This window comes from Cinclus cinclus, chromosome 12 (genome assembly GCF_963662255.1).
Source record: "Cinclus cinclus chromosome 12, bCinCin1.1, whole genome shotgun sequence".
In the NCBI taxonomy this organism is placed as follows: Eukaryota; Metazoa; Chordata; class Aves; order Passeriformes; family Cinclidae; genus Cinclus; species Cinclus cinclus.
The window spans coordinates 15355069-15380229 of record NC_085057.1 but is presented as its reverse complement, the minus strand read 5'-3'; the positions used below and the strand labels follow the sequence as shown (position 1 = coordinate 15380229).

Here is a 25161-nt window from a genome sequence, read left to right as displayed (position 1 = left end):
CTGTCTTGTGTTAGGAAGGGACATGGATTTCTGTGCTTCTGTGTTCATACTTTATTAATGCAGACAGATTGTGTGTAAAGAGGTGGAAGTATGGGATTTGTTTTGTTCTCTTGTACAGAATAATTTGTGTTATAAATGACTAATGTGATGGTTGGCTCTCACAATTAAAGGATGAATATTATGTGTATGTTAAGATAAATTCTGTGGATATATAATTGTTTTTGTAATATATCATCCCGTAGTTCTCTTTCCCCTCCCTCTTGTATTGTTGTCACAGGATAGCTTAGGTAATCAGGGAATTTGGGGAGGGCTGGCTTGTTACTACATCTGACCTCCAATCAAGGTGTAAGTAGTACCCACCAATGGCTGGCAGAGAAAGGGTTAACTGGCAAGACTTTGGGAGGGCCCAGGGGCATAAAAGGCAGAGCATCCATTCTGTAGGTGAGCACATGGCAGTTTAGTCCTGTGCTCCCAGCGCTGGTATTTTCCTCCTTATTCAGTCTTTTCTTGGAGTTTTTTTTGCTGCTAAGGTTTAATAAACCCTTGGATTGCTTTTTTTAAAAAAGTGAGCGACGTTTCTCACAATTTGTATTATTTTTTGTAGCTTCACAGAGGGAAAAATCCATTGGATCTCATTGCACCTGGCTCCCGACTGGAACTGCAGAACACCCGGGACTCCCTGGAAGCCTGGATAGTCACCGTGGTAGACAATGTTGGTGGGAGGCTTAAGTTGAGATATGAAGGCCTGGAGGATTTGGACAAATTTGACCAGTGGCTCTTCTATTTGGACCCTTTCCTTCACCAAGTGGGTTGGGCAGCTCAGCATGGATACAGCCTGCAACCACCTTTAGGTACTTGAAAACACAGATCTTGTGTGTGGTGATCAGAGGGTAGAGGCTGCTGCTTTAGTGCTCTGTGTTGTTCTTCTGGGTGCACATAATCCGTGTGATCTGACAAGTCCTGTACCTAATCAAATGTAGGTGAAGGCACAAATAGTCCTACAAGATTTTCCAGCCATTTATTCTAAAGCTGCTAAATGCTTTTGTCTGTCAAAACTTTCCTCCTGTTTGCACGAAGGAAAGAAGTGAGGAAGGGAATGCCTTCACGATTTGGTTATTTTTGGAAGGTTGTTTTCCTGGGATGGAACAAGTTTTTATGGTTTTGGAGTACTGCTCAGCAGGAGCTTTTGCAGTTGAGACCCTCAAGCTTACTGGACTGATTTAGATACTGTTTAAAGATACGAAAATGTCCCTTAAAAGGAGGAACAAGTGTGTGGAAGTGGAGGCAGAGTCTGGGACAGGTGGACACAGCTTTCAGGCATGTCCATGTCAGGGCAGGCCATCAGAGGAGGGGGACAAAAAGTGGCAGAAACACAGAGGGATGGCTTATGAGCTTGCTAGTGATGTAAAGTGTTTCCTGAGGAGGGGGAACCGTGGGATAAAGAATTTGACAGTTTAGAGGGGCACAAATCAAACTTTATTGCTAAGTGTTCTGAGGGAAAAGAGGAAGAAAAATGACTACTCACTCTTACCCTCTATTTTTCCTCAAGCCATTAGATCCTTGAGGAGTGAAGCAGATTGGCAAGAGATCCTGAAGAAGGTGAAAGAGGAGGAGGAGGAGTCGTCCGTTCCAACAGATCTTTTTAAGGTAGTTTAGTGCTGTGGATGATACCATGGAAATGCTATATTCCTGAGAAATGATTCAGGCAAGTCAGTCACCCAAAATTCTTTCCAGATTCTGTTTTGTTGGTTTCTAAAATGTATTTCCTTTCCCTCTCTGGTGTAGAAATGTAATTATAATGAAAAATAATCATACTGGGGTAAATTCTTGGTAAGTTAGACAATGCACCAGTCATAGTTATGCGAGTCATTAGTTGTCATGGTCCACATATTTTAGTCCTTCAGGTTCTTAGTTATTTTTTCTCAGCTTTGTTTGGACCTATAAAAGAAGTAGAGATGCTGTTGCCCTTGAATTTGTTGGGACATGTACAGAGCAAGATATAGATCATTCTGGAGCAGGAGTCCTGTTCTGCAGGTTTCTCTTAGACTGAAATGGAAACCTGTATAGTTCTCATTTAGTGTAGTACATGAGAAGTGCTAAAGGTTTCAGGGAAAACCTCAAAACATTTCTATCGACCGATGAGACCACTCTGTATTATCAAATCTTGCTTCTGTGTGGAGAATGTCAGAGGAAGAAGTCATAGGGTCTCGATTTCCTAAAACTCATCAAAAACTCAGGGGGCATTGTTGACCTTTTTATTCAGAGAAGTTGCTGGTACTGGGACATGTTGATTTCTTGGAATGAACAGATAAAAACTCCTTAAAATCTTGTCCTCTTCAGTTGATTTATGTGAGGTAGGTCTCTTTTCTGATGGAGGAGGGCAGGTAATCACAGCAACACATAATTTTCCAGGATAAACCTGTGATTGGCGTGCACTCCTTCTCTGAAGGCATGAAGCTGGAAGCTGTGGACCCAATGGCTCCATTTGTTATCTCTCCTGCAACAGTTCTCAAGGTACCAGGGTTCTTAAACCAGCCCTGCTAAGACTCAGTTCTACTGCTACTTCTGTTCTTAAATGCTCAGGGAATTCTGGTTGTTTTAAAATCTCGTGCTGGTTTTCAAACAAAGTGTTTTGTATGTCTCCCTCAGGGGACAGGCTGCCTGATGAAACAACTGCTGATGGTGAAACCATTGGATTTCAATGGAGGGAAATGTTCCATAAAGATACAAACTCAAAAGATGAATATATGAAAATTGTTACACCCAGTTTTTTAAAATTGGGTGTAATCCCTCATAATCTGAGTATCCATCTGAAGATAGTATTTTGGTGTTCTGATTTTGCTAAGGTTATGTCATTACTGTGTATACATGACATTTAGATGGCCTGATTTCCAGACAAGGGTTTTCATATTTGAAATGAAAACTCTCCAGTATGATCAGGTGTTACTTTCCTTGCTATTTGCTTGTCCTGCCTCTATTTGCTTCAGGGGTGTAGTGCGTTTATTTGTGACAGTCCATCTTGGGACACAGTTTGTTATAGAATAGTAAGAAGACCATAAATGCTGATTTCTGTCCATTTTTAATGAGAAAATTCCCTAAAGCACTTGATCACCTTATCTTTAAAGTGCTCAGACATTAAGTTTTATTATTTATATTTGTTAAGTTTCTGGATAGTGCAGATGAGTTTATGAATCCCAGAGATTCTTTTAATTTTCTTTTTTTGTAACCCTCGCGGTATTTCAAGGTAAAGGGTTTCCATCAGGCAATGTTGCTGTTTAATAAAGTTACCAGAATCTGCATCTCACACGAGCCCGTGGTTCTCTTTTGGCTGACTGCAGGTATACAATGACAAATATTTCATGATAGAAATTGATGATTTGAGACCCGAGCGTGTGACCAGCCAGCGCTACGTTTGTCACGTCAACAGCAGCGGCATCTTCCCGGTGCAGTGGAGCCTGAAGAACGGGCTGCACCTCAGCCCTCCCCCAGGTATGTCTGTGCAGCCTCCTCCTGCCCTCCCCTCTGCTCAGGACAGCACCTGGCTTGTCAGCAATGGCACGAGAGAGATCCGGTTCTGAAAATCAGGAGGTTTGAGTTTGGGGAGCTGAAGTTTCGCAGGCACGAGCGTGGATGTGGGAGGATGAGGGTGCTGGTCATGCATAACAACCTGAGCACTGGAATGAATGGAGTGAGTGTTCCAGGCCTGAAAGAAAGGCTGATCTCAGGTTTAATTAACATGCTATCAGAAGCCTGTAGTCTTTGCACTGGATTTTTGCTTCTGATCAGAATGGAACATTGTTATCCAACATTTTATAATATTTGTAGGCCATCTTATCACTCAGAAGTTAATGAACTTTTTTTTTTTTATCAATAGCCTATCAGGCACTGTTGCAAATTGTTGAAATGTTGCTTCAGGGTATAAGGGAATAGGGTACTGTTCCTGCACTGCTGAAATATTTATTCATTTTCTAAAACTGGAAATGTCAATGATACTGTAAAACCTGGGCCTCTTCTCTCTTGTTTGCCACCTCACAATTCAGAATGTTTTGTTTCAGCTGCTCCTGTCATCAGAGGAGCAGAGACCGTAGGATGTTTGTCTCCTGTCTTTCCTTGGATAAAGTGTGAAAAGTGGCTCTGCCTGACCAGCATTTCCTAGAATTTTGCATGTGAAAAATGAAATCTCACTTTATAGGCATGTGACTGGAGCTGAAAAAGATTTTAAGTTTCTGTTCTCATCTCCCTGGGCATAGTGGACATTCTGAATTGTGTGAGGTCCCAAAGAGCCCTGTTGGCACTGGTAAAACTGAGAAAAATGAATAATTCAGTCCTTCTGTGGTTCAGCCCTTTCTGAGGAGAAGAGTCACAGAGTGATTTAGGTTGGACTGGTGAGGTCACTTCTCAAATCCTGGCTTCAGTTTTGGGCCTGTCACTGCAGGACAGACACTGAAGGACTGGAGCATGTTCAGAGAAGGGAATGGAACTGGGGAAGGGGCTGGAGCCCAATCCTGGGAGGAGCAGCTAAGGGAGCAGGGGGTGCCTAGAGAAAAGAAGGCTCGGGGGAGACTTTGGCTCGCTACAATTTTGGATTGTCATGTTAATACTGTATTCTGACACGGGGTATAATATTTTGTCTGATTTCTAAAACTGTTGTCACAGATGTCCCTTCAAGGGTTGTGGAATAAGTGCAGCACTTGTGTCCTTGCTAATTTACTGCCAACCTCAAACTGACATGGTAGCACACTTTTTTGCCCCATTCCCTTCAGTTATTTGCTTTTTGTTAGATCACAGGGAAGCCAAGTATTTCCCCCAAGAAGAATAAATTTTTTCTTGGAAGGATTCTTTGTCTCTTGATGCACTCCTTGTTAAGACACTTCCCTTCAAACCTGTGCAGATCTACAGCTGTTATCAGACTTGATGAGGCTCTTGGCACGTCTTACTGCTCTCTTTAATGACTTAGTATTAGATTATGTCTTTGAGGGAGTAGCATGTTGATGCTATGCACATTTGGGGTGTTCTGTTTTTAAGAAATAGTTTCAGAGCTGACACAACAGCTGCAGAAATTTTTCCTGAGTTTCATCTGTACTTTGTGAGAAGGGTGAAACTGTTTTCCCATGTTTCAGTTGCTGCTCTTGTCTACTCTCACGGACCTGAGTGACCCAGACAGATCTCAGTGCTCTGTGTATCAGGGGGGTTTGAAATGAGTCTCAGCTGATAAACTCTAACCCTTGGCTCTTTGCTGTCCTAGGTTACCCTGGGCAGGACTTTGACTGGGCTGACTACCTCAAGCAGTGTGGTGCTGAGGCAGCTCCCCAGAGCTGCTTCCCTTCGGTAAGGTTCTCCTGCAGGAAAATCTCCTCTGCTGCCTCAGTGACTCTCCTCATTCCAGGGACAGGAGCCTTTTGCATGTTTCTTACTTTAATTGCCTTTCCAAGTAGAATAGAATATTTCAGCTGGAAGAGGGCTGCAGTGATTAATTATCCTGTCCAATGCCTGACTGTCTTCAGAGCTAACCAAAAATTAAAGCGTGCTGTTAAGGGTGTTGTCCAAATAGTGACAGGGATGGAGCTTTGAGCACCTCTCTGGGAAGCCTATTCCAGTGTTTGACCACCCTCTCAATAAAGAAGTGCTGGTCAGTGTCAAGCCTGAGCCATTCCCAAGGGTCCTGTCGTTGGAGATCAGCACCTCCCTCTCCATGTCCCCTCCTCTGGAAGCTGCAGGGAACAATGAGGTCACTCTTCATCCTCCTTTTCTCCAAACTGGACAAACCCAGAGTCCTGAGCTGTTCCTCACATGACATTCCTTCCAGCCCTTTCACCAGTTTTGTTGCCCTCCTCTGGACGCATTTGAGTACCTTAACACCTTACCTGTGATAATTCAGGAAGCAGAAGAGATGAGGGAGTATAAATGAGTATGACCTGAAGTAGCTGCATGCCAGCTTCCTAGGTGGGGAAGCAGTAGACCAAATGTTTCAGTTGTGATAAAGCAGACTGAAAATAAATGTTTGGTTTTTGAAATTGAGATGTGTAAGAGTCCATGGAAGAGACATAGAACAGCATCAATCATTGGCACTCCTGTAGCTGTGGAAACGGGGCCTTTTAATAGACTTTATTTTCATTTACTAAGGGTACTCTTTCAATCTTCCATCCTTTCAGCTTGAAAAATTAATTCCATTGTATTAATCAATACAAAGTCATCTCAAATCAGTACCAAATAATCATTTTACATTAACCAGTGCCTGAAGGACATGCAAGATTTTGGGCTTTTGTTAGTTCAGTGACAGTAGTGCTGTCCCCCAAAGCACAATACCTTGTCAAGCAGTAATGGGTACTACTAACACCTGCTTTCCATTTACCATACTTGGACTATTGCAGTGCTTAGGGGGGAAAATTAGAATGAATAATTACCAGCTTTTGAAGAGACTGTTGCTGGCTATGAATTCTTGTTGCCCTTGTTCTATCTTGTAAACTGTAGCATCTTAGAACAGGTCATTGAATTTATTATCCCTTTTCTCAGAAGAGTTGATCACTGTAGGCTAGTTCCAGAATTCATAATGTATTGATCCTGTAATTACATTGCAGAGTGGCTCTGGGAAGAAGAGTCCTCTCTCTGGCTGGTGGTGCTTATCTTTAATTCAAGAGCTCCAGAGCTGGATAAATACCTATTCTTATGTTTTAGGGAATTTTTTTTTATATAAATGCAAACTATATTGGTGAATAAAGTAAGACCCTACTTATCCAAAAAATGTAGAATGAAAAGAAAGCTTCCTATTCTGCCTGCCAGAACTCAGATGAGGCAGCAATGTTATTTGCATACATAAAGTGGATTTCCAAGTTAACATGATAGAATAGAGAACCTGGTCAGACTATTTGTCAAACTTATCACTCAGGTGGCAGGCAGCAGAGAATTTCTGATTGCTGAGAATGCACTCAGTCCTTTCAGTAAGCCTCAGCATCCTTATTTTTTGAGGACAAATATGTTTTTTGCTACGTCTGTTTGTTTTTTAACTTATATTTGTTGTAGTTCCTAATATGTCTTACTTGTATTCAGTGTGCTAATTATCTGAAATCTCCTGTGTTTGAGTATCTTTCTGTGGTATTCAGGCACTGAGGATTTTATGTGTTGCTCCAGTTCATGGATATTAATGTCCTGTTCTGGATACACAGCTGCTGTCTTACTGAAGTATTCTGGCTTTTTCCTAGTTAACTTCTGACCATGGATTTAAAGAGAACATGAAACTCGAGGCTGTGAACCCGGTTGATCCTGAAGAAGTTTGTGTTGCTACAGTCACCAAGTTAAAAGATTCATACCTCTGGCTTCAGCTGGAGGGTAAGCTGATTTGGGGGAAGGGAGGCGTGCTTGCCCACCACTACACTTGCTTGTAGTGCCATCCCAAAACCCGAGGAATATTTGGAGGAAGCTCACTGTGTGCAGCATATGGGCAGCAAGGCACAGTTTCCTCAATTAAATCACAATGAAAACCCACTTGCATTGTCTGTTTCCAGTTTGCCTTGGCTGGCACTGCTTATTTAAGCCAGAAATGTCATTTGTGCATTGCAGTGTCAGTGCTGGGCTCATGCTCCAAGTGCAAAGTGCTGAGCAGGGCCTTGTGACAGTTTCACAGATGAGTGACTTGCATTCTGAGCAAGCTTTGGCCAGACCTGGGAAGGAAAGTTTCTTCATTAAGATAGAGTAAGCCTGTGTCAGCTGTTCTCCATTATAATCCCATTTCTTGATTGGAAGTACATCAGCATGCACTTACTATGCACTGTGCATCTCTGCTAAACTGCGGAAGGAAAATTCCCATCTCCAGCCTTTAGGAGGAAGTAAATGAGGTCAGGAAAGAGTCTGGCCAGTAGAAGGGGGTGAATAAATGATTGTTATTGTGTTCCAGATACACAATAAATAAATGCAGCTTCACTAACAAACATTCAGCAAGTGTAACCAAATCAGGGGTTTATGACTTGTTTCAATTTTTCCTTTCCTAAACTGAACAGGCTCCAAGAAACCCGTCCTTGAGTGTATAGTGAGTGTGGAATCAATGAATATATTTCCAGTGGGTTGGTGTGAGACGAATGGATATCAGCTCAGGCCTCCTCGAAAAGCAATAGGTACCAGTTCTCTTCTCTTTGCAGTGTTGGGTTAGAGCTGGTGAGATCTGCCAGAGCAAATTACTGCAGAATTATCAATGGCATCACTGAATCTGGAAACATTCACCATGCACGGAGAATCTGTGTGTTGCACAACTGTCCCCCTGGCTGTTGGGGCCAGTTGGAAACCCTACAACAACTCCAAACCCCACAGTGTTGGCTTGAGGCCCCTGCATGGATTTGGGACAATCTGTTTACCATAGCAAATAAATCCTATCTGTGTGTGAACAGACCCCATGCTCTGCATTTACTTCTGTGTGAGCTGTTCTTGCCACGTGTCTGACCCTGATACTGATTTTACACTTGCATTTGTGCAAAGCGAAGTTAATGCCACAACAAAGCAGTGTGGAGTGTGAGCATATTTCTGGAGTCAAAATAAAGGGGGCTTATTTTCTCAGTGGGCCAGGTGGTGATGATCCCTAATGATCCCCAAAGTGCTGAAGAGTAAACCTTACCTTTTTAACTACACTAGTAGGTAGAATAAGATAGTGTCTTCTCTCAACTGGTTAGTGAGGCATGTTTATTAAGGTTTAATGGGGGTTGGAGAAACGAAATAATTTCTTGAGTGTTCATTGAGTAAGATAAGAAAAAATTTAGGTTGAAATGAGCTGTCATTTTCTGCAAGTCAAAGCAAGAGAAATTAATCTGCTTGCACTGCCAAGGACAGATGAGGAAGAAGGGGAGATCCTAATTACATAAAAGGTTATTTGAAAAAAGAATCCAGAAGTTTGTTGGGGACAAAGCCTGAAATTGCTGAAGAGGCATAATGTTGCATTACCTTGTTTGATTTTGCTAACCAATTGTGAAAGTCAGAATTAGCAAGTGGACCCATCATCTAAATGACTGACTTGGTTGCAACAGTGTTTTCCTGCATAGCAATTATCTTAAGTCATTGATGTCTCTAACCAGCTGATTTCAGTTCATGTCAAAGTTAAAGTGCTGAAGTTACTGTGCCAGTAAACTTGGGCACGTTGGGCCGAAGAACATAACCTTTCAGTGCTGAAAAAGAAAGCATGCCATTCCTTTTTTGGCTGGTAGTACAGGTGGTTTAGGGGCTCTGATGCAAACAAAGAGGTACAGAAGGTTAGGTTTCATAGAAACCTAGGCATGCTTGATTTAAAGAATTTTTAATGGAAGTTGAAGTAAACCTTCTGGTTTTCTTCTAATTACTTGGGCCGGTGTGCCTCTCGTGCAGCTGGGTCAGCTCTGTGACACTGCAGTGATGGGAACATAGATCCTTTCTGCTGTATAGCTTAGAATAAATGAGTCCACTATATAGCTGTTGTTCTAGATGCTTCATTTATTTGCCTCTTATATTTTGCTCTTTTCTTTTCTTTCAGTAAACAAGCAGAAAAAAATTGCAGTAGTTCAGCCAGAGAAACAGTAAGTAACAGGTTATTTGCTTTTATTTTTTTGTTGTGTTTTTACTCTTAATTTTTCAGTTGGAAAATATGCTGTGTTAGGAAGATGTGGAGTTGCAAAATTGCTGTACTGAGGGTTGAGAGATTCCACAGTCCATTTTTGTTAATGCTGGTAGATTCTGCTGATGTTCAAAAAGACATCTTGCACAACAGCAGGAAGAGATAGAAAGCTTGGATTAGGGTTTTTTTTGTATTTCTTCCTTCCCAGATGAAATTTGGCCTAAAGCAGGCAAAAAGAAGAGTTCTACTAATATCTACAATTAGTCTAGAAACTTTGTGTCATGCATGTGGAACTCAGTCTTGTGAGCCTGCTCAGAAATGCTTCATGGAATGCTTACAGTTGGCTTTATTGACTTACAGCTTTACAAACACCAGAGCTGTCAGTAGTCCTGCCAGCGTTTGCATTGCTCCTAAAATACTGAGCAGACTGTTCCCCCATGTTTTGTAATTGGGATCCTTACCAGAGTACTGGGGTCATTTTGGTTGTGTTTTGTCACTGCCTTGTGCTGTGAAATGTGACATAAAAAGGAGTCAAGGGTTGTAAACTCCTGTGGGTAATCTTGGGAGGTGTCTGTCACCATGGTGGCCCGTGGACTTCAAGCAAGGAAGGATTACTGCTGGCTGTAGCAGGGCAGAAGTCCTTTCCAAGTGGAATTTGGTGGTTTCTGCATGATGCTGTGAAACAGGGGAAGTGTGAAGAGCAGGTTAATAAGGCTGGAACTGAGGAAAAAAAAATAATTATGGCGTTTTAGTAATGGAGAGATGACTGTTATGACTGTCTGTCTGTTTTCCCAACCTTCTTCTTCTTTTCATTTCAGAATTTTGTCTTCAAGGACAGTTCATGATGGATTAAAGAACCAGGAACTGAACTCTTCTGACTCAGGTATTGATCACAGAGGTCAGGCTAACAGAGGCAAAATCCTGTAAGAGTTCACCTGCTCAACCCTGTTAGGAGAGGGAAGAGATGGAAAGGGTTTGGAAATTATCATCTTTTGATGATTTGTTGAACTGCAAAAATGAATGAAACAAACAAAAACCTCCAGTTACTTGTGTTCTGTGTTTCATATGTGCATTAAGCCTGGAAATCAGATTTTTACACCAGAACATTGCCCCTCCAGCAGAGAATATGTGAAGCTGAATAAAAGGTCACTTGCACAGGTCACCTGTACTATGACCTGTGCAGGTGACATTTTATTGTCACCTGTTACGTTTGATAATGTGGGAGAAGCTGGTGTGCTTCTGTCTGTGCTCAAGAGTTGTTGGATTCTGGCTTTGGGAAGCAGATCTCTCTGGTTTTTGTGTTAACTTCATCATGGTGATAAACAAAACCAATTCAAACAGTAAACTGCTTTGTGTACCAGATGGCAAAATATAATAATTTTCTGAACTGTTGCAAGAAGGAATGTGATGAATAAGTACATCTGCTGGTGACAGTCACACAGATCCATCCATTTGGCAACAGAGTGCCTCCTCTGCTGTTTTCTGTACAGTGAAGTGCACATCTGAAGCTTCACCAAAAGCAAAATAAAAATGATGTGTGCTTGTTTATAATTTAATTGACTTTTAGTAGAGTCATAATGTAAGTATGACTTCATTTATTTATTTGCCAGTTTTCAACTGCTAAATGTAAAGTCTTTAAGTGATAGTGTTGCTCAATCAAGAAAAACTACAACACTGTTGGGTAAAACAATATTGGTTTTGTACATAAGTGTGCTGCAACATATATTAATACTTGAATTTCGAGCAATGCTGAACCATTAAATAGATATAGAGAGCTTGATGTCACTTCATCAAAGGTCAGTTTACCAGACGCTGCATCTTTTGTTTGCTAATCAAAGGAAAATAATCTAAAAATGTGAAAAACGTGATGCTGCAGTTTAGGATAAACAATGGACAATAACTGCCAGTTTCTCTGGAGGCAGAAGAAATAGACTGGAGCATTCATCTGTAATTGCTGTGTAGGAATTGCTTCTGCTACCAAGAGTTGGGATTGTCTTTGTCTTTGTTGTTCTCACTGGTGTGATACCATGAACCAACACACTAGCCAGGAAGGAATGTTTCTTTTCTGATGCATGACCATCTTTATTTACTGCAGCTTGACAATTTTCAAGCATGGGTGTGAAGTATAAAAAATGTTTTGGCAACGTGGAATAACTAATGCTGCCATTGCAAAATGTGACACAGAAGCTACTTCAAATCCCTGTCATTCAAGACTTTTCCCCCTCCTTTTTTTACAGCAGACAAACTGTTGTGTACTGTGAGATTCTTTCCTGGGGCATTTGCAGCGTGTGATTTAAACATTTGTTTTCTCATTTCTCACTTCTCAGTGGTAATTAATGTCAAGTATTGCTGCCCAAAGATCTACTTCAACCACCGGTGCTTCTCAGGGCCTTACCTGAACAAGGGCAGGATTGCAGAGCTGCCCCAGTCCGTGGGACCTGGGAACTGTGTTCTGGTGCTGAAGGAGGTGAGCTGGATGGATACACTGCCAAAAGCAGTGTGTCTTAAACACCACAGTATCTAATTACAGTTGGGTAATTCAGAAATTTAAGCTGATGATGAGTAAAGTGTGTCTTTTTTGCATATAATGAAGTATAAATCATGAATGGTTTTATGAATGGCTGATACAAGTAAAAGCCTCTCATTTATCTAAGTAACACTCAGCCTTGTACTGCTAAATTTTATTTTCTGTTAAAACAGTATAACCTGTAATTACCACAATCAAAGAGTTAGTATCTTTTTATAGCTGTAATAAATGTTTCCATTTTAATTAACAGAATTTAGCTAGAGATAATCCCAAAATTCCTTTACGGTTTGCACTGTTGATGGTAAAACAGAGGAAATACAGATTTTTTTTAGTCAAAATGGGAAACTACTTTCAGTAATTGGGAAATGAAAAGAGTTATCTATGATTTATAAGTTGGATACAATTTGCATAGATCAGGTGAAATTGCAGTTTGGCTTCTTAATGTAATTGAAGGAGGAGGAGGCCATTCTTTAATGCCAGAGAGCTTCTTCTCCAGATGTTTCACAGCAAATTTACAGATACTTTAATAGTTATTTTTCTGAAATTTCAAAAAAGGTCATGAGGTGCTTATTATCTGACCTGAGAGGCTGGAAATTTCCCAAGACATAACTAACTGGATATGCACACTTGAGCTGTCATGATCACTTTATATGTAAGAATTGCCTCAACATACTTGGAATTTTTACCTTCCATACCAAGTATCTTAATGGGGAGAGCCCTTAAGAAAAACTTTCTGGCAGACATGCTGTAAAACAAGAATCTGGTTGTCAAGAATCAAGCAGATTATTGAAAAAGGTCTATTTTTGCATGCAGAAAAGTACCCTGTCCTTCCTGCCAGTTTCAGTACTTTGTTGTAAGAAGTGCGAAAGAGAAAATGTTAAATTCTGTGGCAGCTTCATGTAATCCTGAAGGTTTACTCTGCTTCGTTGCCTGAAAGCAGAAAGTGTGCACAAATGCTGCTGATGTGCAGGTGCTGAGTGGTGCTGAAAGTTCAGCCAGTATACTCAGTTGTATTCATTTCAGTTGTGAGTCTTGCTCGCTCTAGAAATCCTAGAGAGAGTTTGGTGCTTGCATTATATATAATGCTTTTCTTTGATTTCTGGACTGCTGCATTAGTAGCAATAAAACTGCAAATTTGTAATGTCAAGGTTGCTATGCACCCCGTTGGGAATGATTTGTAATAAGCACACAGTGAGCATAAAAAGTACATTTAGAGTGCACGTTTTGTACTATTCCCCACTAACTTCAGGTTATTCACAACTTCCAAGTTGCTTTTACAGTACCTGGGAAATTATAATTTTATTAAAATACAGGCTTTTTATCATGGTTCATGGAAGCAAAACAGATGAGAGCTTAGGATTCTGCACTGTGGTTTTTTTGGTAAGCAGTAGATTAGCAGGCAGCAAAATCCTGCAGCATTTTTTGGCACATCTTCACATACAGCCTTGAAGATAATGGCTCAGATTTAACCAAGTTTATTCAAGTTTGGGAGTTCTCAGCCCCAGGCATTAATTTAGTGATGTGTAATTCAAGGGCAATGACTTGGAAATTGCTGGATACAGTTCTGACTCTGCAGACAGATTCTGAGGGCAGGGAAGGCCCAAAGTGTCGGCTGCTCTCAGTGTTCATTTTGGCACTCTCAGGAGATGTCTGTAATCCTGCTGTGAATGGGTGCTTTGATGCTAGATAATTTAGATGAATAGGAGTAATTTCCTATTCTGCCCTGGCACTTTAAAACAGATTTATTGTACAAATAACTTACACATGTTTTCTGCTCTTCCCTCCTTCGCTGTAGGTTCTCACTTTGTTGATCAATGCTGCCTACAAACCCAGCCGTGTCCTGCGAGAGCTGCAGCTGGATGAAGAGGCTGCATGGCATGGCCATGGAGAGACCCTAAAAGCCAAGTAAATTCTTGTCCTGTTCCCTGTCTAGTCAGTCCTAGTAGCTATTCTTTGCAGTCTGTGCTTTATCTTACATTTCAGGGAAGGAAAAATCACTTAGAGCATATCAAGATGCCAACAGTCATTAAATGTTAAATTCTTTATAAATTTATGAATTCTGGTTGGGTGCGTGTGATTTTAATGCCTCATAATATGGCAGTGTACTCTGCTACAGGCATGTGAGCAGCTAGAGACTGGTGTGTCACTGGTACAACATTGTACTGACAGACCTGTAGGCAAGGTTTTAGATTATTTAATTCACCTAAAGATAATTGTCAGTGTTTTAAAGCAGAAACATGTACTGCTTGGGAAGCTTCTCAGGCACTTCCACACAAATTTCTTAGTGGAAAAAGATTCTTCAGAAATAAAGTTAGAAGCTTTGAAATAGCCTGACGTGGTTGTCTTTCTACAGCAGTCTACCCTAAAGCACTCCCAGTTTTCCTGCTGAGCTTTTTGGGATGAAGCTTCTTTGCAAGATTACTTTTACAGCTAGGATAAAAAGCAGTGAACATATTTGCATATATTTGATAAGTCCAGATATTCCTTTATAATCTAGGGATGGTTTTGTAATTAAGTCACTGTGTTTGCATATTAGAGATTAGATTTTCCCAATGTGCCACTGCGTGCTTCCCTACATCATTTTGAACGTGTCAGTAATTCTTTTGTTGGATCAGTTTAATGTAGAAAAAGACATCTTTCTGTATATTGAGGGATTGCTCTGAATTGGGCAACAGGAAAATTATAAAGGTTAGTGTGAATAGAAGGTGTAGCTGAGGAATAAAGAAAAAAAATATTTGTTTAGTCTCACTGAAGTTGCTGTTTGCTTTCTTTTGCCGCAGTAGTGGCAGCAGGGGTATCTGGACTGTGGTGATACAGCTGTTTTTTTCAAGGTATTAACTAGGTACTTGCAGACCTGAAAGATCTCTGGTAGATATCAGCACATGCTTGTAGCTGTGCTGGGAGAACAAAGCAGAAATGCTGAGCAGCTCTGGCAGTTATTGCACAGTGCAGCTTTCAGTGTAATGACAAAGTTGGTGAACAAAAAAGAATAATTTCTTCATTTAAATCAAATAGGAGCAGTATGTAGTGTCATGCAAGTGACTGTCGTGGGGAATTGTTCAGCAGTTGGACAAAAGCTGATTGGAAATGTGGCAGTGGTGCTATTGCCTCCATAGGATGAGCACAGATAGGCTCACTAAAAGCTGTCTGCTGTTACCTGAATGAGCTCAGTACGTGCTCTCAGCCTTTGTTTGAGGAACCAGCTGTCCATGTCACATGGGCATTTCTGCAGTCGCATAAAAGCAAAGAGAGAGCAAATCATCTGTGAACAAAGAAAACAAAATATCTGAACTCTGGGACAGTCCTCCCAGATGGTGTTTTGCAGTTGTTGATGGGGCAGTGTTGCTGTGTTTGTTACTGCAGCCACCTTTGTGACGGATTTTCTTTATTTGGGGATCTGACATAAGAGACAGGAATTCCTGTTTCCTGGACTTGGCAGTCCAGAAAGTTCATCATTGCTCATATTTTTTCTCAGTTTGATCTCAGTATTCTTGTACCCTTTTCAATGAAGTCCTTTTATCCTGGTAATTAGAGGATTCCTTATTATGCCAGTATTTTCAATGCTAGGTACAAAGGCAAGAGCTACCGTGCAACTGTGGAGGTTGTGAGGACAGCAGATCGGGTGGCAGATTTCTGCAGGAAAACGTGCATCAAGCTGGAATGTTGTCCTAACCTCTTTGGCCCTCAGATGGTGCTGGATAAGTGTTCAGAGAACTGCTCTGTCCTGACAAAGACAAAATACAGTGAGTAGTTCCCTGATCCACACCAAGGTGGAGTTTGGAGTGTTATATTTTAGTTTCTTTTGGCTTTGACTCCAGAAGGAGCAGCTCAAACACTACATACAGAGGCCTACAAAATATTCATGTTCCTAAGTGGAGGGGAGAAAAAATTAATTCTGTATTAAGTGATAGAACCATGGCTTAACTTCTGTTGTGTGCTTGAAACTCTATCTTTTTAAAACAACTTTTGGGACAAGAACTGATTAATGTTGTAATTTAAATGAAAATATAATTCCTTTCACCAATTTGTTGTGGGGAAAAGAAATGCACTGCCTTCTAGCTTTTTTCTTAGTTTTTTGGTTTTTTGTAGACTGGCTTTAAACCATTTGACACTGTGAGAACAAACAGTGCATTGAGCCATGTTTAAAAACTACAAATCATCATTAAAAGCAGCATTAAATTAGACCAAATCTTTGATAATTTTTGTATAAAATAGAATAATTTGGGGGCTTCCCAGAGATGGACAAAGTAAATCTTCACAGGGCAAACAAAATCGATCAGTAACTCTTGTTCCTTAAACCAAATTAAAGTCGAAATTACAGACACACTGATTTTGAAGCTTTGCAGAACTGGGATTCCTATTGGGAAATGTGCTTCTACTGATTTTCCAGCCCTGATGAGGGGTAAACATAAGTAGTGCCACTGAAGGTGCATTTCAACACTGTGCTCCTTTCTTCTGTCCTGTTAGCACACTATTACGGAAAGCGGAAAAACAAGCGTATAGGTCGGCCCCCGGGTGGCCACAGCAACCTGGAGGTAGCCATGAAGAAACCAAATAAAAGACGGAAGAGACGAAAACATTTCTTTGTTCATAAGAAAAAACGTTCTTCTACGTCTGTGGATAACACTCCAGCTGGATCTCCCCAGGTAGGACACTGCCAGCAGTGTTCATAGATGTGGGACGTGATCTTTGACTGCTTCATTTGAAACAGCAAATGTTAGTTCCTTGTAACTTCAGGGTTACAGCAGCCTTTTCTTTTTTCCTATCTCATCAGGGAAGTGGGGCAGAAGAGGAGGATGACCCGGATGAGGTGGATGAAGAGTCTCTGACTGAGGACAGCACCTCGGAGCACCAAGATGAACTGCTTGAAGAATCAGAGGTGTCAGAGAAGAAATCCCTCTCATCATCTCCCACCCAGAGTGAACTGTCTCATTCCCTGGCTCAGGACCGAGACAAGCGGAAGAGGAAGCTCAGGACCTTTTCCTTTTCTGATGATGAAAATAAACCTCCCTCGCCAAAGGTAACTAGGAAAGTGGATTTCTGCCCTGGCTTGCTCCCTGCTGAGCAAGCACCAAAATCTTGGGAGTATTAACCATAATATGTGTGTTCTCTGTTACCCCATGAAGGGCATTGTGAAAACTCCATGGGATAATTAAAATCCATGATCTTTGTTATGGTGGTGTCATAGGACTGTAATAAAGACTAAGCATATGTGATATTTTGGGAATTCTTTTGGCTTGTCTAGGACATAAAGATGGAAGTTGCTGAAAAGCTGCAGCTGGACAGTAACCCTCTGGAATGGAGCGTGGCTGATGTGGTACGATTCCTCAAATCCACCGACTGTGCTCCTCTGGCAAGGATTTTCCTTGATCAGGTATCATTTTCTGTCTGTTAATGTTGAATCTGTCACTTGGCTTCTTATCCTCTAAGAAGTCAGAAAAAGAATTTTTTTAGTAGGGTTCTGAGACAACAAACACTTGTGCAACCTGCAGTGCTTTCAGAGAGGAGAGTTCTGGGAATGACCAGAATTTTTCAGGTTTCTCATTGCTGGGGGGAGGATATTTTGTTCTGCAATGTATCTGAATCCTAGAACTACAAATAATGCCTACAACAAAGCACCATGAAAGAGTCAACATTTTATTTGCATCTTGGTTAAAATTCACCATAAAACCAGTGTCTGTTAAAACTGTACTATTAGAGCTGATGGATAGGGTGGTTTGTGGTGGTAGATGTTCCAGATATACTTCACTTTGTGGAACCTCTGTTTCTGTAGAAAGATGCAGTGATTGGTTAAGATGACTTTCTGCATGAAATTCCCTTGGTTTCTTTTGTTAGGTTATATTTTTTACACTGGAATCTCTTGAGAGTCTGTGCCTCAGTGGAGTTGAGCTGGCATTTTAAAAGGAGTTAATTTGTTAGAGAGATTTTTAAGCTGCCTGGGGGAGCATGAAAGAAACATCTAATTCACAAACTCACAAATCTGAAATTGCAGCAAGTCAAAGCTGAAGGAGCAGGGAGAATAGCAACAAAGTCACTATGGAATTTTTGTCTTCTGACAGGAAATCGATGGCCAGGCACTGCTGCTGCTGACACTGCCCACTGTTCAGGAGTGCATGGACTTGAAGCTGGGACCAGCTATTAAACTCTGCCATCACATTGAGAGGGTCAAACTTGCCTTCTACCAGCAGTTTGCAAACTGAGGAGCAGCCAAGTTGAAGTAGACCTTTGAAGCACAACTGCAAAAACAGGCTTCTTCCTCTCTAGCAAGTAAAGCCAAATGAACTTAGACTGAGGCCCTGGTGACCTAAAAGTGTGTGTCAGCCTCATTTTTTTCTATTTCAACAGAAGGAAGACAACATCTGGAGCAAAATGCCAATGCAAACACAGGGGCTACTCTACCATCTGCCAGCTTGGGAACACAATAGTCTCTTGCTCTATGGTTCCCTTTTTTTAATGTATTTTTTAATGATTACAGAAAAGTCTTCTCTTGTGGGAAATGACATTTCAATAGTTCTGTTGGCACAGAACTTTAAAAGGAGAAACAGATCCTATTTACGTTCGCATGTAGGCTGCCAGAAGTAACCTTTCTGTTCCTGATGTTCCACAGAATCCCCTTCCCTCCCTGTGGATGAACATTTGCTTTACCACAGCACTGACTTTGGAATGTGTTCTTTGCACATTCGTGTGTTAATGTTGAGATTTTTAATGAATTTGTTCATTGTTAGGACAACAATGTGGCCACAGGGTTCTGAATGTACAGTATAGCAAGAGTGTGGTTCCTTTTGAAGTTTTGTTTGTTTGTTTGGTTTGTTTCACTGTTGTTGGTTTTGCTTTTGTTTTTACTACCTCTGTAGCCTGAACAGTTGAAGTGATGAACTAAAAAGGGAGGGAACTGCTCTTTCTGGACACGTGGTCCATGCCTGCACAGCAGTGTCACTTCTGTGGGCATGTCCAGAGTGCAAACCAATGTCAGCACACAGAGCTTCTGTTCCAAAGCTTTAGCTGAAACTTCTGTAGGCATAACCTGGATGTTTCCTTTTTCAGATGTCAGAAAGCTTCATTATTTTGCACTTCTCTTACAGGCAGGCTGTAGGACATAAGGAAGGAAAGAGAAAGTGCCTCTGCATTTTCTGTATTTGGGTTGTCAGATTTTTATTTTTCTCTTTATCGTGTGAAGTTATTTCCTTTTTCTTCTAGCAAACAATAGGGCCATGTACATAGAGCCTGTCAGCAGACTTCTGCTTTGCTACCTGAACATCTTTTTAGAGAATACACCAAGGAAACTGCAATCAATAGAGGACTGCAATGTAGCTCTGCCAGTGTTTGCATTCTGGAAACTCTTATGAGCTTGACTTTGTATTTTTAACTATCTACAGATGCTCAGGATCAGACTTGGATGAAAATTTGGTGGGTTGGCAAGGGATTTGTGTGCTTTTATTGCAGAAAAGGACCAGTGAGACATCTTAGTTCCATCAGTAGACTCACAGTCGGATGAACTGCTGATTTTAATTTTCCAGGGTAATAAAATGCAATCAGCCACTTGCTGTAGGCCAGTGCTTTACACTTTAAGTAACAGGGCTTACATTACTTTCCATTAAAGGTGTGGGGAAACTTGCACCAGGCTCAAGATCTGCATCAAGTGTTGAGTTTCAGCTGGCTTGTGTTCATTCACTCTGCCTGTTGTTGGAGCATTTGGAGGAGCACAGGCAGGAGCTGGATGTGTGCAGCTCTGCTCCTTCATGTCCTATTCAAATCCATCTCTGCAGGAAGCCCCTGGCCTGCGAATGCATTTGAGTTAGGAAGTGCTTGCTGCAGGAATAGGTTTAGGAAAGACGCAGTTCTTGGGTTCTGATGAACAGAGGTTACTCTGGTCAGATGGAATGATTCAAATGTCCCTTAGGCCCAGTGTGATTGGCTATTCCAAAGCTGTGAGCTGCAGGGTTCAGCAAGGATGTGGTCTGTAGGCTGAGAGCTGAGTTGGCACAGCCTGTGACTGTACCTGCTACGTTGGTGTTGAGGGGGAGCTGCCTCCAGTGAAAACTGCTGGGACTAAACAGAGCTCAGTAACTGGGGGTTGTTGCTTTTGCCCCTTAGAGTAGCTGCGTAGTCAAGGCAGAATTATTCACGTATTAAAATCAGATTTTTTTTTTTCCTTCCAGAATCAAATTGTAAATGTCAGAATATTTGTTAGCTGAATATTCCTGAGGGAAGGCAGTGTGTAGCTAGGACAAGTTTTCTCCCACATTGTAAGCAGAGTGTGAAGACACAGTTAAAATGAAATCAAAATCACCTTTTTCCTCCTTATACCAGATATAAGTGGATGTTTTGGCTCCTCATATTGTGCTTGGATCATTTGCCTGTACTCCAGGCCCTTAGGACAAACTTATTTATAAGCCATTAGGCTTGAAAAGATTTCTAAAGAAACACTGCTGCTTTGCTGTCAGCATCTTGTCTTGAGAAATTTGACCAGTAGAGAGCTTCAGGACTGGAGGATGATGCTTTTGGATCAGTGCAGTAGAATTCACAGAGTTCTGCTGTCCTGATGACTGGCAGGATTGACCTGCATAGCCAAGAGATGTTGCTTCCACATTTCCCCATAGACAGTCAGATGTCTTGCTAGGTAGTTGTCAGGTGAGAACAGAGCTGAAAGTGTAATTTAGTGCACCTGTTAACTTGGTGCCTGGGGTTTTAAATACAAATGTCATACTTCCTTTTCTCAGTAAATAAAGCAGTCAGCAGTTTCAGCCATTAGTGGGGTACTTACTGGTCACCTTTGGCATGCTTTATAGGTTGGATTTTTCTGCCTTGTTTTGGGAGGCACTGACAGTCTGGTCCCAATGGGATCTATTTTTGTTGAGATTTTTCAAAAGGGATGTTTTCATTTTTGTGAAATGTTTTTATGCTGCACACGGGTACTGTACACTCTGTTTCCTGGAAAAAAATGCACTCTGTTTTATTGCTGGACTTAAAAGGGATAATTGGGGCTTTATCTTGATGGATGGTGTTTCTACTTGACTGTTTCAAGTTCCTCTTTCTCTATGTGTGGCAGATGACACAACTGCACTTAACCTGTTCATCTTACTCCAGTATGACTTGAAATGAGCTCACGCACTGCTTTAGTCGCTCTGTTTCTTCAAAACTGGATTTTGTGTAGCTGGTGTCTGAACCTTGGATTTGGGTGACAGCAATGTTTCACCAGCAGAAATTGCTGGGACTGCAGTAATTTAGGGTTCAGGGGTTTGTGCTGTCCTGTAGCACATAATTCACCATACAGTACAACAAAGCTGGAGTCCAGGAGAAAGGCACTGATGTCCTACAAATGTCTCCAGTACAAGAAAATGAACTCTCCACTGAGCCTCATGTACTATTAATATGGCTGGTAACAGGAGTTTACCCTTGGCTTGACCCACTGAGGGGTTGTGTTCTTGCTTGTCATGTTTTCATATGCATTGTGCAGTCTTGGGTTTGCACATCTTAGCTTTAGAAACCTGGTGGTGCCACTTTGACTGTGCTAAGCTTAGCATGTTAGGCAGGAAGATATTGTTGGGTCACTGTTGTGTGCTTTCTGCACCAACTCAAGGATTCTGTAACAGAGAATTATTTGACCTCCAAAAATGCCGTGGAGCTTTAATGTGGTTGAATTATCCCCAAAGCACAAGCAGCTTGCAGTCCATCCTAAACTGAAAGCTGTCCTTCCAGGAGAGGAGAGGTACAGACAGCGCTGATCTTGGTGAATGAAGACTACTTTTTTTCCTAACTCTAAACATTTCTGAAAGTTCTTCTTTGAGGAATGAAGTAAAAGGCAGATTAAGTTCTGTGTTGTATAGAACTCCAGGAGTGTTTGCAGTCTCTCCTGGGATTAATGGAAACAGTACATACAGAGTTTGAGTGTGGTTTTAAAGATTACATTCTCTGTCACAACTTTTATCAGTATTTTGTTGTTGTTTTAGGATTTGCTAGTGTTTGTTCTTTATTCCGGTGATGCTTTAAAAGAGGGAAGGAGTATTTAGCTGCTAGGTCCACAGAAGTGTAAATATATTTACAGTTGATTGGACTGAGCACTCCATTCTTCTGTATGAAGTACAAAGTCTTGGTACTTCATCAGCAGAAAGCCCAGTGGCTTGTGAGATTTTTGAATGTAATGGAATAGGCTTCAAAACTGTCGAGCTCGAATTGGAGACTGGATACTTTTGGACCAAATCTCTTGTTACTAGATGAAGTAGCCTTACCAGAAAGCCAAAAATATGATCCTGAACAAAGCTACTCCTTAACCAGTCCTGTCACAAAGTGTCAGCCTGGTTACTGCCTGCTGGGAGCTCAGATTACCTAAAAGTAACTAAGCACAAAGACATAGGCTCGGTCTGGAGACTTCAGATGTAGGATCAATCTCCCAAGGGACTGTGTGCTGACCCCTTGTTTCAGAGTGCTGCTACCCTTCCCCAAACATGCATGTGGCCTTGTTTTCAAAGGCAGCCTTTTGGGTGAAGGATTGCAACGGGACTTGGGAACACCAGAGACAACAAGCCTCTTTTATTGTTGTAAAACCAAACTATCAGTCTGTATGAAACAACAAAAATGAGTTAAGGTTAGTGGCACTTTGTCTCAATTTGTAGCTTCCTCAGAGTGGCATCTGTTCTGAAATGCACCAGAAATGCAAGTGGACTTTTGATGAGAAGACAAAGTTGCTCTGTTCAGGTGCCCAGCCAGCAGTGTTTGGCTCAGCTTTAAGCCATGGAGGCGAGCAGGTCTTGTGCTGACAGAGTTCCAAGGTTTGAGTGACAGCACAAACCAGGGGGAGCAGCCCTGGGGCTCCGGGACAGCTCATGGCACAGGGTCGACACTGAGCTCTGGGCACAAAGGAATTCTCACCCACTATGAAAATTGTTGAGCACCAGTTTCCAAGAAACTTCATGGCAAAACAAAAAAAAAAAAAAAATCTGGAGGTGTCATGTTTCTCCTTTTTTTTTAATATATAATTTCTGTTTAATAAATTTAAAATAATCTCTATAGACAATCAGAGGTCTTCTAGGAGTCTCTACCCAAAAGGGTGCCAGCTCCATACCAGTGGGCCTCTTTCTTATACTAACTCATTGGAACTGATGCACTTTTCCTGTATTTTGCCTTTTTTAATTAGCTGCTTGTTCTTAAACAAAGATTTAAATGCATATTGTGTTGTGTCCCTTCTGCTTGTTTTATCTTTCTTTAACTTTTAAAAGAAAATATATATATGCAGTGAGACTGAAGTACTACATGGAAGAGAAACATGCACAAGAAAATATGCCTATTAAGTCCCACCATTGTTTGAGCAGGTGTAACAATTTAATCAGAGGATTTTTTAAAAAAATATTTTGGATGGATATTTTACTTGTTTTGTCTGTAAATAGTGTACAAAATTTTGTGTTATATGACAGTTTTAAGTGGTTGTAAGAAAATTAAAAAAGATACTTAAACTGTTACTAATGGTGTTGGTATTAATATCATCATAAATACTGCTGCTCACCATGAGCAATTTTCCATCTTGGAAAACTGTGGAAAGCTGCCTGGCATCTTCTATTACTTACACAAAAGGTAAATGCAAGCCACATAAATACCACTTGGAGAGGCTTCATTTTAAAGAGCTTGATTGGGTTTATTCAGTTCTCTCAAATGCAGGAGTCCTCTTTTATGAAAGCTTCTTCAAACATAACAGGTTTTGTTTCACAGGGTGCTGAATCCAATTAATATACAGGAGCTGAGGACAGGACCTACAAATTGGAGTAATTTTATTGCTGTATTCAAACCTTGGAAGCTGCTTGATACAATCCACTGCAAACCTTGCAAGTGCTGCAGCTCTTTCTGGATTGTTTTGTAAAGGTTAGTGCTACCCCAGCAAGCTAAAAATTTAAAATAGGCTGGCTTTGCTTCCTCTGAATAACATGAGAGTCCACAGGATATTTCAGAAAAAAACTTTGCCTTGCAAAGTTCCTGATTCCTTACTTGGCATTCCAAGAGACTGTGCTCAGTACTTGTTTCTTGGCTGCGCTTCAGTTACCTTGAGCTGATTTTACATTGGGTGCAGAAAATGCATAGGAGTGGGATGAAACTGATTTGCTTAACACTGTCTTTAGACCTCTATAAATATGTGGGATTTAACATAAATCTTCTACTTGCCTTCACAGAGCACTGTCTGCTTGAGAGAAATCTGAAGTCTTGTGAATAGTACATAGCAGGAGGCAGTGATTTGTCTGCCACAGGTTTCAGATGGGATTACAGGAGTCATAATGAGATGAAACCCTTGAGGGGGTACTTTGGGGGAATGATCTGGTTTAAAACATGGAATATGGAGTAACATGAGGCATAAGCCCCTTGAGTTATTTTCCCAGACTCATGTCTGAAACATCGGGGTTTTTTTGTGTAAATAGCATTAGGTAAATCTTTAACTAGTATTGGGGTCCTGGTCAGGTGCGTGTGTGGGAGGTCTAACGTTCAGCAGCAGCTGTGAAAGCTAAAATATCCATCCTGGGCTACAAGCAAATAGGTCAAGTCCAGGTTGCAAATGCAGTGCTTAGTGGCTGTTTTTACTGTGTGCAAGGGGAAGAAAAAGCAACCTGCTTCAGTCCGTGTCTTTTCTGTTAAGTAACTATTTGCTTTCCTGAGCTTTTGCTTTTGGCAGCTCAAAGCAGAAGAGTGTTGTCCTGGGGCCAGAGGCACTGGACAGAGCATTTTGGCTGTGTATTCTCTAGGTCAGAGAGATGAGAGCATTTGTTTTTCTAGCTGCAGCTTCCAGACATGTATGACACAGCATAAAAATCAGAAAAATCGCTGTCGTGTGCCAATACTGTTTGGCATCACCTGCCAGGAAGGAAAGTCACGTAGGTAGGTTTGCGATGTAGACACAACAAATGTTGTTTAAAGAACTGTTGATTCATGTGCTTGGCTTTGCTTTCTGGGTCATATTTATAAGTGAATTCACATTTAGGCAGTGATTTTAAATTACTTAAAGAAATTAAAGAAACAGTGTAAGAAAGCAATGCAATGCAACATGACCCGGGTTGATCCTGCACTAAAAATACGAACCTGAACTTGA

General features: G+C 41.1%; 1 protein-coding gene across 1 annotated transcript in view; it reads left to right on the top strand.

Annotated features, from left to right (window-relative positions):
• Positions 1-18663, top strand: part of SFMBT1 (Scm like with four mbt domains 1) — a 30846-nt gene extending 12183 nt beyond the window's left edge. The window contains exons 5-20 of the mRNA XM_062500656.1: positions 605-851; positions 1550-1647; positions 2413-2514; positions 3339-3489; positions 5246-5328; positions 7200-7326; positions 7995-8108; positions 9488-9530; positions 10387-10451; positions 11896-12035; positions 13891-14000; positions 15663-15838; positions 16563-16741; positions 16870-17115; positions 17341-17469; positions 18155-18663. Coding sequence (XP_062356640.1) covers positions 605-851; positions 1550-1647; positions 2413-2514; positions 3339-3489; positions 5246-5328; positions 7200-7326; positions 7995-8108; positions 9488-9530; positions 10387-10451; positions 11896-12035; positions 13891-14000; positions 15663-15838; positions 16563-16741; positions 16870-17115; positions 17341-17469; positions 18155-18295 — 2151 coding nt within the window. The 3' untranslated portion in view covers positions 18296-18663. The remainder of the gene's footprint in view (positions 1-604; positions 852-1549; positions 1648-2412; positions 2515-3338; positions 3490-5245; positions 5329-7199; positions 7327-7994; positions 8109-9487; positions 9531-10386; positions 10452-11895; positions 12036-13890; positions 14001-15662; positions 15839-16562; positions 16742-16869; positions 17116-17340; positions 17470-18154) is intronic.
• Positions 18664-25161: the final 6498 nt, after the last annotated feature.